General features: G+C 38.4%; 1 protein-coding gene across 1 annotated transcript in view; it reads right to left on the minus strand.

The window, feature by feature from the left end:
* Positions 1–951: 951 nt before the first annotated feature.
* The window catches only part of prmt3 (protein arginine methyltransferase 3), a 41,088-nt gene continuing 26,426 nt past the window's right edge, over positions 952–15,613 (minus strand). Inside the window, exons 12-16 of the mRNA XM_036535091.1 lie at positions 14,219–14,406; positions 13,156–13,242; positions 6,918–6,968; positions 6,668–6,755; positions 952–1,550 (exon numbers count right to left, since the gene is read on the minus strand). Of these exons, the coding sequence (XP_036390984.1) occupies positions 1,441–1,550; positions 6,668–6,755; positions 6,918–6,968; positions 13,156–13,242; positions 14,219–14,406 (524 nt within the window). The 3' untranslated portion in view covers positions 952–1,440. The remainder of the gene's footprint in view (positions 1,551–6,667; positions 6,756–6,917; positions 6,969–13,155; positions 13,243–14,218; positions 14,407–15,613) is intronic.

The following is a 15,613-nucleotide window of genomic DNA, read 5'->3' on the forward strand; positions in this document are numbered from 1 at the left end:
AAAACAGACATTTTGACAGTCGTTATGAGATTTCTCTCAAGACCGCAGTAATCAATTACTAAGTGCGTAAGTCCGCCTTTAGAAAAAGTCCGATTTATATACTGGGAGTTGAAAAAATTAAAATAATAGTAAGGTCACCATATTTCGACATATTAGAACAAATATCAACATGTAACAAGCATAATCAAATATGTTAGACTAGTAACATGCCACTCTCCTTGTGTAAAATGTCAACCGGGTTTTCGTCATTCTTGCCATTATTTACTCATCTGTCTTAGAAAAATTGCCTCCAATTCTTTTGCCGTAGTTAATACATACAGACCCACTAGCGACCTACCTTGATAATACCCGAGATAATAGTTTAGGTGATCACGTGTCTAGTAATTACGCACGCCCCGTTAAATGAATCAATCACTTTCCTGCTTTTCTGACACGGGCGAGATAAGAGACACTCTAGCATCAGACCGTATAAAGAAAGAGGATTCACTGAAGGTCACATGGACTTCTAATATTCCAATGATGGGATAGGAGAAGATGCAAGTAAGATGCTTTGTCAATTTAAATGTAAACATAAAAAAAATAAATTCCTGACTATATTTGAAGTTCATGAATGTTTTGATGTTCAACGATCCTGTAGAAATATGGAAGAAACCCAAAAAGTTAATGCACATATTTGTTTGTCTGGATATTAGTTGAGTCAGACATATGTGAGCTCATTCAGAGCAGAAGTGGCTTTAACTCTAAAAGACAGCAGCTCTCAGGCTCACATAACGCAATGCAAAATCTGTCTTTCGATGAGTATTTTTCAATACTTGCTCCATCAGGGCACAAAATAATAATAAAGCCCCTTTGATAAAATACACAAGTAACAACAAATCTTACAAATGGATTACCAGAAGGTAGAAATTGTTTCTTGTATTTAGATGTGAAATTGGTCCTTTAATGTTGTCAATCTGCATTCATAATGAGGGGATGGGAACAACAAGATCCATACACTGTAACCCAGAGGTATAGCACTGTTCGATACATATCACATGTTTGAGCAAAGAAATGGTATTCTTAAAAAATACATATATGACTCCAATTGTTCAGGGTTCATTTATTTCCGGGAGCATCATTACCACAGGAAGAGAGTATTACAGCTTGTGTGCCATCGATTTCAGTTAGTAATGTTGCACCATTTTCTGACCCAATGGTGTAATATGATGCATAAACTGTGGTTTTCCATCCATACATGTTACTGTTGAATGAATCCCCCGAAAACAGGAACGCGTGGGAGGTGTTCATAGTCTAAATGGTATGAAGCAGCAACCTTAGCCATGCTGTTCATTCCATTTACTTTTATCCAGATGGATAACTGTTAAACTAGACACTCTTAGGGCTTCAGCATAAAAAGGCAAGTTCAGCATAGAAAACAGATGTTTGGACTGAGGAATGGCTTTACTGGAGACTGTATGTTTGCTTCATGTCTCTGATGCTGAGGGTGAGGAGCAAGGCCCTGGGGTCCTTTCTGTTCTTGCGTACAGTTATCTTCCCCTGCAAGTCCTCCCCTGCAGAGAAGAACGGAGAGAGCACCTCAATAAGATAATCAGTTTCCAGTCACAACAGCAATCACAGATTCTAGCATACCCTTATATACTGTGAATGAGAGAGCGCTACATAGGTTTTACTGGAACAATAAAGAAAGGTACCTTGTTCAAGGAAACTACACCAGTGTTTGTATATCATTTGATTCCAAACCAACCCCTTCATAGTCCAGGTTCAAGTGCTCTAACCACTCCTTAATGCTGCTGTTCACCAGACATTAACACTTGATTACACTTTGCCACTAACAAAATACCTGACATCTTAAAATGCAACTTCACTGTTGATTCAAATTTTAATATGTTGTTGCTCACCCTTATTAGAGTAGGCACCTATATTGAAAACCTCTTTGTTGTAATAATAACACAAGCATGTATGTATTGATAAATACATAAATACCCCCTCAAAAGGTTCAAATAAAATGAACTATGTCCACTTTGTATGCTAATCTGGTTTGGGCCTTTTCATATGGAATCTGAAATCCATGCCACAACAGTGCTACAGTGCAGTGCTGCATAATATCCTGGGATTCTCTGGAGTGTCATACTTGGTGACATAACTAGTGATGCATCTTCTTGCAGAATACACTGCTATTCCAGCTCCTTGCTTTGCAAAATGCATGAGTACAGAAATACAAGGTAAAATAACATTTCAAATCTGATTTCTTTTTTGAAGTTATCATTTTATATGAATATTACCATATTAGACTAAAGTATAGATCCTGCACTGCCTGAAACTCTGAGAAGTGCTTCAGCTCATCAGTTCTCTCCCCTTTACTGATGTGCAGAAGAGGAAGAGGGAGTGCATGCATACGCCCTATCCAGATGGCAATCGAAACTCATACGATTACAACAAAGGCAACACGTGCTGGCTGGTAGATAATATAGGAGATAATTAGTTTGATTAACTGCACGTTTGACTGCCAGGGTAAATGAATGTTTAATCAGTTGGCAAACAGGCATTTTTTCCCTGCATGATTCTTCTTTGATTGTTAGGGGTTAAGGCAGGACAAAGGAATGTGCTGACTGCGGCATTCCTCAGCTCCTGCGCTGGCACTCCGTCGATGCTGTCCGAAAGCGTCTTGCAGCTGTCACTATGCTAGAGCATGAAACGCAGTGGGAGCATGCCGACAACACACTTGTCACCGCAGTCTATTTTTGTTTAGATATCACACAAAAAAACCAAGACGAAATACTGGAACAATCCCTTAAAAGATGAAGCAGTCTATGGAGTGGTTTTTATTACTAGCACAAATAACATTGCTGACAGATCCAAAAGGCAGGGCAGGATGAGGCATTAGCATGAATGCAATTGTTTTAAATGCATTCAACAATTCAGAAAACTTCAAAAATATAAAATGATGGTTGTAGGCTCTTTTAATAGAAACTATGAATGCAAAACCTTATTGATAGTACAGAATAACAATCATTCAGAGAAGATATGTTATGTAGTAATGTAACTGCTGTAGTGTTGTATTGATACTAACAGCTAATGTGCTTTCATCATGGCATAAGAACAACATGTATTCAGTACAAAAAAGACGTAGCTATGCCATAAACAAGAGTCAGATATTCACGTTTAACAAAAAAGAGAAAAACAATTGAATCATGTGCATATTCGTGGTACAATGGGCCAGGGATAGGGAGTGCTGCCGTAAACAAATACCCAAATACTCCAACACCAGAGTCCACAAATAAATGAATGATGGTCTCCTGTCACAGTCTACATATCCAGTTTCTCAGTTCTAAGGTAAAATGACATTACTTATCCATCCTAAACTTTCAAAGTAATGGGAAGAGTAATAATGAAACCAAATAAGACACTGCTTAGTCTTATGACATAATAATTTTGTAACTGCTATCCTTCTTACTCTCACCATTACTGATAACGTTATCATACAGTTAAGGCAGATTTTATGTAATCATAGCTAAATTTGATCCATGACTCTCGTGCTCTGTATAATACAACATGTAACATTTCAAACTGAAAATATTCACAGAGGACAAGTGTTGAATACCTCATATTAACAAAGTACTTAGTTTTTTACAGCCATGATAATGTAGTCAACAAAAAAGCAAATTGTCAAATATTAAACAAGGAACAAGCAAATCCCAAAGCATGTCTTTTTTGGTATAGTAATGTTTGCGTCAATCAGACCTTTGTTGCCGAATACTCCAGCTATACAATGGAATCTTCAAAGTAAACAACAATCAGACAGTAAAAGATTGTAAATCTAGACTATGCAAACCATCCCACGAGCATTAGCAGGCTACAAAATAAATAGGTATACTAATCCTAATCTATTTTCTATGAGTTGTGATGGGGTGTACTTAGCCCCGTATGGGATACGCACTCATTTTGTTCATTCATCACTGTCACGCAGCTCATAGGTTGACTGATAACTCGAATCCACACTATCTAGGCTGCATTTTGACCATTTTGTGCAGAAACATGTGCTCACAGCATGCAGGCCTGCAGTATGGAGTACTGTGCTAGACTTGCAGCAGCTGCTTACTGCCGCAGAGGTTTAAAGAACAGCATAATAAAGCACTACCTGCAGCGGACCAAAAACTCACAAATTCTGTCTGCACACATAAACCAACCAGTGATTTTAACAGGGTCCACAAAGACTGCCCTGACATCTCAAGGATCTTGCACAAATTACGGTGAGTTACAGCACAGCGGCCATCAGAGGAAGTGTCACAATAGAGGCCATTAAACATGTTTTAAGCCCATGCCCAATACAGGTTTCATTCACCTCCATTTTACAAGGTGATCCATGCCAGGTAGCATGTGATCACCTCTCTTCATTATAATTCCATTAAAAGTATAATACAAATTCACAATCAAATTCAAATACAAAAAAGCAACCAGACTGCATAGTAACAACTTCTAATTACTTCTCTATTTTGAATTAAAACCTAAATGGTCTAGATAAGCAAAGTAAAACATGATATATAATCCTTTTATCCTGCCAGGTCTATAACTCCAGACCATTGCAGACTCCTACTTTCATACACATTCTGATCCCCCCTCCACAAATTAATTTCAAAAATCATACCAGCATATGGAATAAACTTGGTTTGTAGGAGGGAAATTGCTTGATAGCACTGCTCTTTTTTCTTTCTTTAAATTCAGAGAATTTAACTAGAGAGTAAGCTCTTACAACTACTGTTCAATTATAGTATATGGCTTGGACCAACTGCTGCAAAACAGCAGGCAGCCAGTGAAGGGTGTCAAAATGTACACTCTTTTTAGCACACCAAGAGAAGGCATGTAAATAATGTAGTGTTGGGGTGTACTGAACAGACCAATTAAACAAGACAATTCACTGACTCTCTCTTCTGCTTGAAGTGCAGCCCAGCAATTCGACAGCACTCTCACAGCTGTCTCTGTGATGGTACTGTGTTACAGTCTTACAGCACCGTTGGGAGGGCAGTGCTCTCAACCAGGAGACAGGGGACAAAGTGGCTCTTCATTAAAATTGATGTCATGTCCACGTACAGCCAAGATATCCTGATAAACACCACCCCATTGCCCTGTGGTTTCAAGATATGCAAATACCTCCAGTGCAAGTTTCTGGGCTGCGGAATAACTTAAGAGGAACATATCTGTGCACACATTATAAGATGACAATACCTTTGTGGACATATCAAAGCTGCATGAAAGTAATTCAGATGCAGTGCACTGGGAGTCTGGGTGTATGCAAAGCCCACATGACTCAGGGGTGTTCATTTACATCACCTCCTAACACAGTGAGAGAACATGAGTCCTGATAACCTGTATTCTTTGCTAATTTCAGGCTATGGAATTGGCCCATACAGCTAGCTGGCCACTGGTCATGGGCTAACACAAGCATACCATAAATGGAAACAGATGGTGTTGGGCTGTAAACCAGCTCAAAGTTAATCACCAATTGTTTCTGATAGAGGGGGTGATGATGGAAGGAGAGGTCCCACAAAATTTGACATGATCACTTATTCAATACAGTACAGACTGGGACTAAGGCACAGCACAGAGGACTTACTACATCCCTCTATTGATCCTCTAAGGATGGTTGGCTGTTTTGCACATCACTTTGTAACAGTTTTGCAAGCATATGGCCAACTGTTACAATGAGACGAGACTTGACTGCCAGATGCTGGCTAGCCTATGGCACCTTTAGAAAGATTTAATCCACTTTCCTAGTAAAAAGAAAACAGGAGGATACCCAAAATTTACTACACTTTTTTGCAGCACATTAATGTGATTATAGGGATGCAACCACCCACTACACTTGTCCACGTATGGTGATTAAAAAAGAAAATGTAACTAAAGCAAATTATTTAAATCATAGCTGTGGAAGTCTTTTTCTTCTCAAAACTGACAGAGGCTCTGCATCTGAAACAGGATCACCTGGTAGATGTCTCTGATAAACTGATATTAGTAATAATAAGATGGTATTACTTTAAAGTCAAAGGATAAAAATCAGATCATCTTGACTGTGCAAATGACTCTGGTCACCATTGTCTCTCTTCCCATTTATAACAGTTATCACAGCCACTGGCCCAAACAGGTGGAAATCTGAAAAGAGCAACACCATTTACCCATTGCCTCATCATGAGACATCCACAGATATTCACTGCGATAAAATCAACGCCATCCATTAAAAACAGAAACAACAGCCTCAGGTCATGGATATTAATGTGTCTCCTGCCCTGGTCAGGGTAAAAGCTTAGAAATGATTATGTAGCCACTGCTACCTAAAGATAAGGTATATGTGAAAAACACTTATTCATCCCTGAAAAATCAGAAGAGCTTCAAACTAAAAGACTTTTGTAAATTTCATAATATGAGGAATAAGCATGAACTGCCATGTAGCAGCCTTCAGACAAGTTGACAGAAAAAGGTTCATACAATGCTTACAGGACCAGTGTGGTTGATCTGATCATTTTTTTGTCTTCTTACTATTATCGGCAGAACTCCTGAGTCATTCCATGATTCAGCTATCTGTGTGGAAGGTGGTAGCTAGCATGTACTTCAAAATGATGTTATGAGATCCTAAGTGAAGGATGTGGCTGAGAATGAGGTGCCTTGTACAAACCTGACTGCACTGGAATGGGGTTTTCGAGGAGGAAGACGGTCTGTTTCCAGTGGGTTTTTGTGCACTGTGGTCCAGTGGAGAACATGACCTGAAGTGTAGAGAGATCAATTTAATAAAAAAAACATATGATTATGAAATTACTACTTGTTGCGCAAGGTGCTGATGTGTTATGCTTTGGAATCCAGAGAGGAAAAATTCTTGGGCAAAGCGAAAGATGTTCTATTTAACATTTTATTTTATTTACACTTACCTTGTTCTTGCAGTTCTTGTGGAAGAATATGTCAAAGTACCCCACAATAGCCTGAAATTAGATTAGTGGGAGTTATTAACACATTACAATAACACATGACAACAAGCATTACAATAAACCTCTGGAACTGTTTTGTAAAAGTGGACGCCAATGTACTGAAGTACAGACAAAAACATGGAGGCTGAAAGAGTGGTCTGCAAATGTACACATTCTCTTGACTAAAAAAAAAACACACACACATTTATATCTTTACACTGTTTTTGCAACAAATGGAGGAAATATTCAGTACTGTGTCTGTAAAATGAAACTAACGTATCAGATTCAAACCTCATTTAATATCTCCACATTAACATCAATGCTTCGACTTGACTGACCTTTGGTAACCACATATAGTGCATATTCAGTAGCTGCCAGCATCCACAATTTGTACTGTATTGACTGTTCTGCCACGGCATGGTCATGATCAGTTAATAACACCTGCCCGGCCTCAAACTTGCAGTCTCAGGCTTCACAGGCTACACTTGGAATGAACACCTTTACTGACTAAGCCACCAGAAATGTAAACATGTAATACCACTGCAGTCAAGATGCAAGACATCTTAAAAAACCTGACTGAAAAACACTGAAAGTCTGGCATCTTGGCTAGCTAACTAAGTACATAAGTAAAACACTAATAATACTGCTCATAAAATAATAAAATCTCAATAAGCAGCATAAAAATATTTATAATATACATCATCTATCATTGTATGTCACAATGCACTCATGACAGCTACAGTAACAGGTTAACACATAGGCTTTAAAGTCACTGGCCAAACAAATTACCTAATTTACAACACCATATGGTTAGATGATTATATAATATAAACATTATTTAACAGACTACTTGCTACATCTATGCTATATATGGCAAATTATTTTTCACAAATATGTAAATAATAATTGCTTTGTACCTGTTAATAGCATCTTTGTAAGATGAAATAATTTTTGTACAAGTAGTATTTTCAGTAACAACCACTTCAAAGTACGAAACAACTTCCATTTCCAAGATGGTTGCAAGCCTGTATTTCTACTGTAAATCATGTACTCTTCAGAAGGAAAATGTTAATTCAGCACTGTGCTGCCCTCTCTCACCTTTTCAAAAATTAAATCAGCTGCTCCCCTCAACCTAATATCAAACATGTCATTTCAGTCTGTTACCACTACAACAGCAAAATGTTTCAGTATCAAAATTTAAGTACCCCACATCCTCATACCGAAAACCTCCATATAATATAACCTCCAAAAAGGAGGATGTCAAGAAAGAGACTGAGATTGCACTCTGTTAGTGGATGCACTCAATTTTACTCCTGGCCACCCTAAGAAATATAGAAAACTAAATATTGTATGAGACACATTACACTCATGTCAATGTGAACAACAGGAATTCAGGAATCTTTAGAAAATGATATGCTACCACTGCAAGAGACTTGTAAAAAGACTACAAAAACAGCAATTAAAATTTGAAAAAAACAACATTAAATTTAATGTTTTCTGAAGGTCTAGCGCATACACATGCATGTAAAACAGAGTGATTTCTCCATATTTTTACTCAATGTAGAAGAGCAACTCTGTCAATCTCAGGGGCCTGCTTGTACTGCCAATGATGCAGAACTAATAGCTTTTAATCCTGACACAGCTGACAGCACAGATGAAGTCTCTTCCAGACAAACAGAGTCATTACCATTGGAGAGATCCTCAATTACATTCTCACCTCGAGAGGTCTGAACAAAAACCAGGGAAATCTCACATCAAATTGCCACTAACTCCATTTATAGCAGAATCTACCCACACAATCCATTTTCTGAATTTTCTGAACAACGTTTTGGGGTTTTCACCAATGGAAAAAAAATGCAAAACTGCCTTCATGAATACCTGTGGTTTGAACTCTGGCTATACTGAACTACACTGGCCCAAGGACATGGCACATACTGCTAGTGCCCACTTCTATCACACAATGTATTGCTGGAAATTCCTGAAATCAAATGCTATAGACAGGGGTTACATTTTTGCACACAAAATCCATGTTTTCCTTAAAAAGGCTAGAAAATGTGGGATTATGTCATATATTCAAAATATATGACTACTATATAAATATTAACAACTTTAAATATATTTACGCATGTACAGTATAAACATTTTGTACTGTCTGATGATTCAGGAACCATAGGACTGCAAAGTGCATGTCACAGTCTTAGGAGTAGCATTTGACTCTATAGATGTTATAAACATAAAACATGCTCTTCTGCTCCACCTCACCAGTTCACTGAATGAAAGCAACAAAATCAAATTTTGAAGACAGTACAACAAATTAAAATAAAGTATCTGATGGGAAAAACAACTCTGGTGCCTAACAGCAGCATTTTTATGAATGTCGTAAATGCAGACACTATCATAAAACCAATCTTTACAAAGCAGGGACTGCCTGTATTTCTCCATTTGGTCTTTTTACACCACACCACCTACAGTGCATTGATATAAACATATCATTGTTTGTGTGGTTAATCATTGTGATGGGATTCTCTGTGCCTGTGAAGCTATGAACACTACATAAATAGCAAGTCCTTCAGGGGCACTCTTCAGAATCTCTATAGCAGTGTTGCATTCATCTAAAACAATGGTAAATCAGTTTTTATTGATACAGACAGTTGAGGGTGGACAAGCCATGAAAGGCAAAATTGAACCAACATGTCAATCAAATTTAATAATGAGATTCAATTATCGCTACAAAACATTGAATAAACACCTAATTACAAAATTAACTGTAATTGTTTATCAGGTGAGAAAATCCACCTAATGCATGAAATCACCTTCCTTTTTTCACTAAAGATAAAACTGTGTGGCTGCATTGCTTTCAAGAGAGCCTCTTTTAACAATATAATTGTCATGCACACTGCTAATATCCAGTCCAAGCACTATGGAAAAATGACCCTCAAAACAAATAAACTATAAAAAAATCTGATGCAGGAGATATTTGCATTTTTGCACTAAGAGATCATATTTTAAAAGAAATGTGACAGAGCAAATACTACTTTAAATAATCTTAAAATTTCTCTTCAGTATGAAATAACAAAAACACCCAAAGTCAGTGTTAAGGTAACAAGAGGCTTAAGCAGAGGATTTTCTATGTATATACAGGATGTGGTACAGAGTCCTGGAGACTGGTTTATAAACAACAAATTCATCCACATGTATGGATGTTCATACACTGCTTTGCCCAACAAAACCAACTTTGGGATAACTTAACTGACCTACGGGTTAAGGGGACCTCACACCTCTGACAGATCCCAGTGGAGGGGAATGCAATTGCCTCTATAGCCCTATATAGCTATAGCCCCAAATATTTTAAGCCTAGCCCCGAATATTTTCACCCTGAGAAAGGAGGTGTTTATAGCAAAACAACAGACAGACTGTGTAAAAGAGTGGAACTTGACTTGCAGCGTCCAAAGGTGTGATAATATTTATTTATTATAAAGGTAGATATAACCTCCCCAACCTACCGATGTCAATCTCCCTTCAAAAAAAAAAAAAGACAAGCCCCAGGCAAACTTGACTTAGCCCCGAATCTTTTCAACAGCTAGAAACGCCCCTGACTACAGATACCATTTATCAAGGATGAGAAGACACATAGAAAGTAATGGGATCTAACAGTCATTCATGGATTGTTCCAGAATATAAAAAGAACATTTTATGTCAAAATCATTTTGAAGTAAAAACAGAAGCCAATTCCAATGTGTTACCAACAGGATCAAATGTCCCCACAATTTATCAGGCTTTGGTATAAGGTGTGTACAATTCCCAGCCTTATCTCAGAGGGGATGATTTAATTTGGCACTGCCTTGAAACAATTAAGTTCATCTTAACCTGAGAGACCAAAAAGCTACAGGACCAAACAGAAGAAAAAGAGCTGATGAGCCTAAAATCAAAGTCTGTAAAGTCACATGCACCAAACTTGCCTGAGTAGGGAGACAGAGTAATAAAAAACAAATAAAAATGGCGAAAATAGGACAAATGAAAAGCATGTTGTTATTTCACCAGCATTTAGCCTTCAACCTGGAATCTGTTGAGGATAAATAATAAAAGCAAAATCCCAGCAGCCCACAAAGGAGACAAGGGAACAAAAAAGGCAGAACAGCACAGTTCCCAGGGAAGAGGAAAATTAATAATTATCATCACCGCTAACATCAACAGGGAGCAATTCATCATTTTTCCGTTGCCGGTATCATGTCGGAACAGCGTGTGGCTGAGCCAGATACAATTATGCAGCTGGCCGTGGAAGTGGGTGGATAATGCGCTTTTGATGGGGTTTACTCGAGCGTGGAGCCTCCACACTCACCAGCCGCGCAGAAGGTTAGAGGGCTCTCTCTGCTAACGTGCAGCAAAAACCGCAAACGCTCCCATTTCATTATTCACAATATCACTATGAATCACAGGCAAATGTGCAGACTTTCACTGTAAGTTGAACTGGTCTTCCAAAATGTTTTAGGAACAGTTATTATTGAAACTTGGAGGTGACAGAATAATATAAAGCCATCAATTTTTTTTACAAATACATTTTTAAATTTCCAATTTCCTTTCAATTACAATTCAATTCAGTACTTTTCTTTGCTAAAATATTTAACAAATGAACCCTTTAAGCAAATAACTAATCACATATGGAAATTCATGAGTATTTCCATTTGACAATTTTTTGTGTTCTTTATCACAAAAAATACCAGTTTTCATGAGCATCTTCTGATACCATTTATCTCTTGCTGTTCTAAGGTAAAAACATCTTTCAATATGCACAAACTTTTCTTCTCTCTGGTACCCCAATCAAGGGGGACCAGCAGACCCTCTGATGCCTCCTACCTCAGCGGGAGGGCTGGCAGAGGCTGTCACTCCTGGAGATACCAAATACATGGGTCATTAGAGGCATCCCTCTGCTACAGTCTCTGTCACTTTCTAACCATTCAATACATTACAATGCATTACACACAAGGAAAAACAGGTTACAGGTAAAACTGGAAATGGATAATTACTTTGCTCACACCCTGGAATTTTTATCTCAACTTGTCTCGAAAACACCATGGTTTGTGAGAACTAATGTTCCACTTTTCAAGACTGGTTAATGTCGTTAGCACCAATGCTGAAAACCACACAAATAATGTACAAGAGTAATGTCATTTTCCTTTTGGTCGTCAAGCTTGAGACAAGGGAGGCACCAAAAAATGAAGAACCTTAAAGAGAGGAGTCTGAGTAATACAGTGGATGTTAACAGAACAAGCTGCATTACTTGGGGGATGTAGCAGGCCCTGGTAAGCATTTGTTTTATATCTGTGGAATAAAAATGAAGGGTTGCACTGTTCATTTAATGCAAGGTTAGGCAGGCCGATAAGACAAATGGAGTGTCAGAGGCAAACTGAAAGTGTGTGTTCAATCAAGGCAGCTGCAGGATTTTCCCCCATTGTACATCAATAATACCATTTGCTATACTACAAAATACATGACAGAAATCTGTCCGCTCACATATATGAACTATATCATTCAGGTACAGATAGACAACCTTTGGAAACCTAAGTAGCTGTTTACCAAGTAGTTCCTTCCTTACATTTTATCATCCTTTGCTATATATATTTTATGTACTCAAAAGTGGCTCAGAGAAGGAAGATAAAAAGGGTAAAAAAAAGGGTTATAAAAGGTGTTTCAAATACCATTAAACTCTTTCAGCACTTAACAACAAAAGGGTATAGTAGATAATAACCTAATATTGATTAATCCATAAAACCAAAATTGGCATTAGGAGTTCATGCTCCAAAAACAGACTACAAAGGATTACGACTCTTGAATTTCCACAAGGCTACGTTTGACATTTTTTCCTCTGGAATCCCCACAGTAATTTCAAAAATGACAGAAAGAAATCAATGTGAGTTCTGGCCATTAAAACAGATTAAATGTAAGTGGCAGTTATACCACTCTCTAATACAAGTAACAGATATATTCACAATATAAAAAACAACAAATAAATACATTTCCTCAGACAATTTGAGTTACCTTCACCTGCAGGACTTAAGGTTGACTATCAATCAAGCAGGTGTTCAATTCACCTGAAGTCTGAATTGACCCATGCCAGTGGTCCACTTGTCTCTGCACCTGTAATTAATCTTCTAATTGCTCAATCTTGATTAGCTGGGAATGGGTTGGGGGGAATCCCACTTACTGTGCACAGGGTGCTGTCAGTAATCTTTAGGCAGAAGTCTGCTGCAAACTCAAGCTCTGAGATGCACACTGCATTGCAATCGATAGTCTGCAATAAAAGAACAACAAATATGTCAGTATGAACTCTGTCATATGAGTATGAGTTTTGAGCTTTCCTGCTCTAAAGCTCCATCTATAAGTTTGTAACTGTTCCACCAACACAGACACAGGCAAATACTAGGTCCAGCATCTGGGTCAGCATCTCTAGCATTGTCATGGTCTTGTAGCAGTGGTATTACACACCACGCAGCTGATACCCAGTGGAGTCGCAGCACAACCGAAAAATCCACAACTGTCTCTTTGGCAGGACTCTCATATCCTCTGCAGTTTTCAATTTTATGGTATTTGTGTCATAGTAAATGTAATATCACTGGATTGCATCAAGTGTGGCCAAAAGTGTGTTTATGCTTTTTATTGGATATAAACTGCACACTTCGTTAATAATGAGCTTCACTGCATTACAATAATTAAATACTCTGTTGACAAGTGACAAGTGAGACTCATATCGGTCTCCATTTACTTCAGCAGCACTGCACTTTTGTAATGGAGACCCAGAGGGGAAGAATAATGAAGTTTACAAAGAAGAACTTAAACAAGAACTAGAGTAATCAATCAGCGGCAGTGTTGCAGAAAGCTGAGTGCTGCCTGAAGGTATTTATCTCTGCTTTACGCAACAGAGAACGTTACTCAGTCCCCTGCTGGTAAGAAAGTGAGTTACAGCTGTCTCTCCAACACAGCTGTTTGGAGGGCAGCCAGCTGTGCTCTGCAGTCACATGTTTTGCTGTCACTGTAGGCAGGTTCTTACTTTGACATCCTATGAGCTTCAAAGCTGAGCTGTCATTACATTTCTAACACATGTTCCCACAATGAAAGCACAAAGTGTGCCTATGTTTTAAAATTCTTGAACTCTGGAACTGTAAATAAAATATTCATAGCGTGCAAAATGTGCATCTCATTCAACCTACATGAGGAACACGTGAAAAACTGAATCTTTCATTTAGCTAAGTAGCATTCTAATCGAATACCTGGATGACGGCTGGCTCAGAGATCAGCGTCTCAGGCTTCAACACCTCCACCACAGCCTCCGGCACCACTGCCTTCTTCATGCAGCTCATCTTGAATCCATAGACATCATCCCAGAATGCAATGCGGTCCTGGTGCTTCTGTCTGTCACCCACAGCTGCCAGGCTGATGGTGCACTGGTCAGGGTATACTAAAATGGAGAGAGCACAAGTTATCAAGTTCCAGTCCTGTGATCTTGTGCTTCCCATTACTGCAATAAAAAAGCACAAGGGACTGCTGTGTCAGCTGTTTTCTGCTGTAGTATGTCCCTATGGAATGCATACTACAGTCCCTGTTTCCCTATTTTATGCAGATGTCAGAATTCAATGCTGACAGCAGCCAAATTAAATGCTGCATGCTTATTGTAAGTTAATATGAGGATGCCTGTTTGAGACATGAGACCATTAGAGGGTTAATGCTGTTCCTGAGAACTCCCCCCCCCCCTCCCAAAGGTGTGCGTGCGTGTGTGTGTGTGTGTGTGTGTGTGTGTGTGTGTATATATATATGTGTATGTACATATACAGTGGATACTGAAAGTCTACACACCATTATGAAATTGCAGATTTTTGAAATGTAAAGACAGAAATAGCAACATAAATGTCACTTTTTTCCATCTTTAATATGACCTTCCAACAAACAAAATCCAGAGAAAGAAAGAAAAGTTAATTATTAGGAAAAATAAATAAAAAAACTACAAAACCCTGATTGTATAAGTCTGCACACCCTGCCCAAATATTACTTTGTGGAAGCACCTTTTGCATTTATTACAACAGCAAGTCTTTGTGAATAAGTTTCTATTAACTTTGCACATCTAGACTTTCGAATTTTATCCCACTCTTCTTTGCAAAAAAGTTCAAGTTCCTTCAAATTGCGAGGGGATCTCCTGTGTACAGCTCTCTTTAGGTCATTCCACAGGTTTTCGATGGGATTGAGGTCTGGGCTCTGACTGGGCCATTCCAAGACTTTGATTTTCCTTTTCTGAAGCCATGTCTTGGTCGACTTGGATGTGTGCTTTGGGTAATTGTCATGTTGGAATGTGAAATTCCTCTTCATCTTCAGATTTCTGACAGAGGCCAGCAGGTTTTGTGCCAAAATATCTTGATATTTGGAGCTATTCATTATCCCATCTATCTTGAAAAGAGAAGAGCCGAAGAGCTGAAGAGAAGAGAAACTGAAGACAAGCAGCCCCAAAGCATGATGATACCACCACCATGCTTCAAAGTCGTTATGGTGTTCCTTGGATGATGAGCTTTATTGGCTTTGCGCCAAACATATCTTTTACAATTTAGGCCAAAAAATTCAACCTTTGTCTCGTCAGACCATAGCTCATTTTCCCACATGGTTTGGGGTGACTGAAT

This window comes from Megalops cyprinoides, chromosome 8 (genome assembly GCF_013368585.1).
Source record: "Megalops cyprinoides isolate fMegCyp1 chromosome 8, fMegCyp1.pri, whole genome shotgun sequence".
Taxonomy (NCBI): Eukaryota; Metazoa; Chordata; class Actinopteri; order Elopiformes; family Megalopidae; genus Megalops; species Megalops cyprinoides.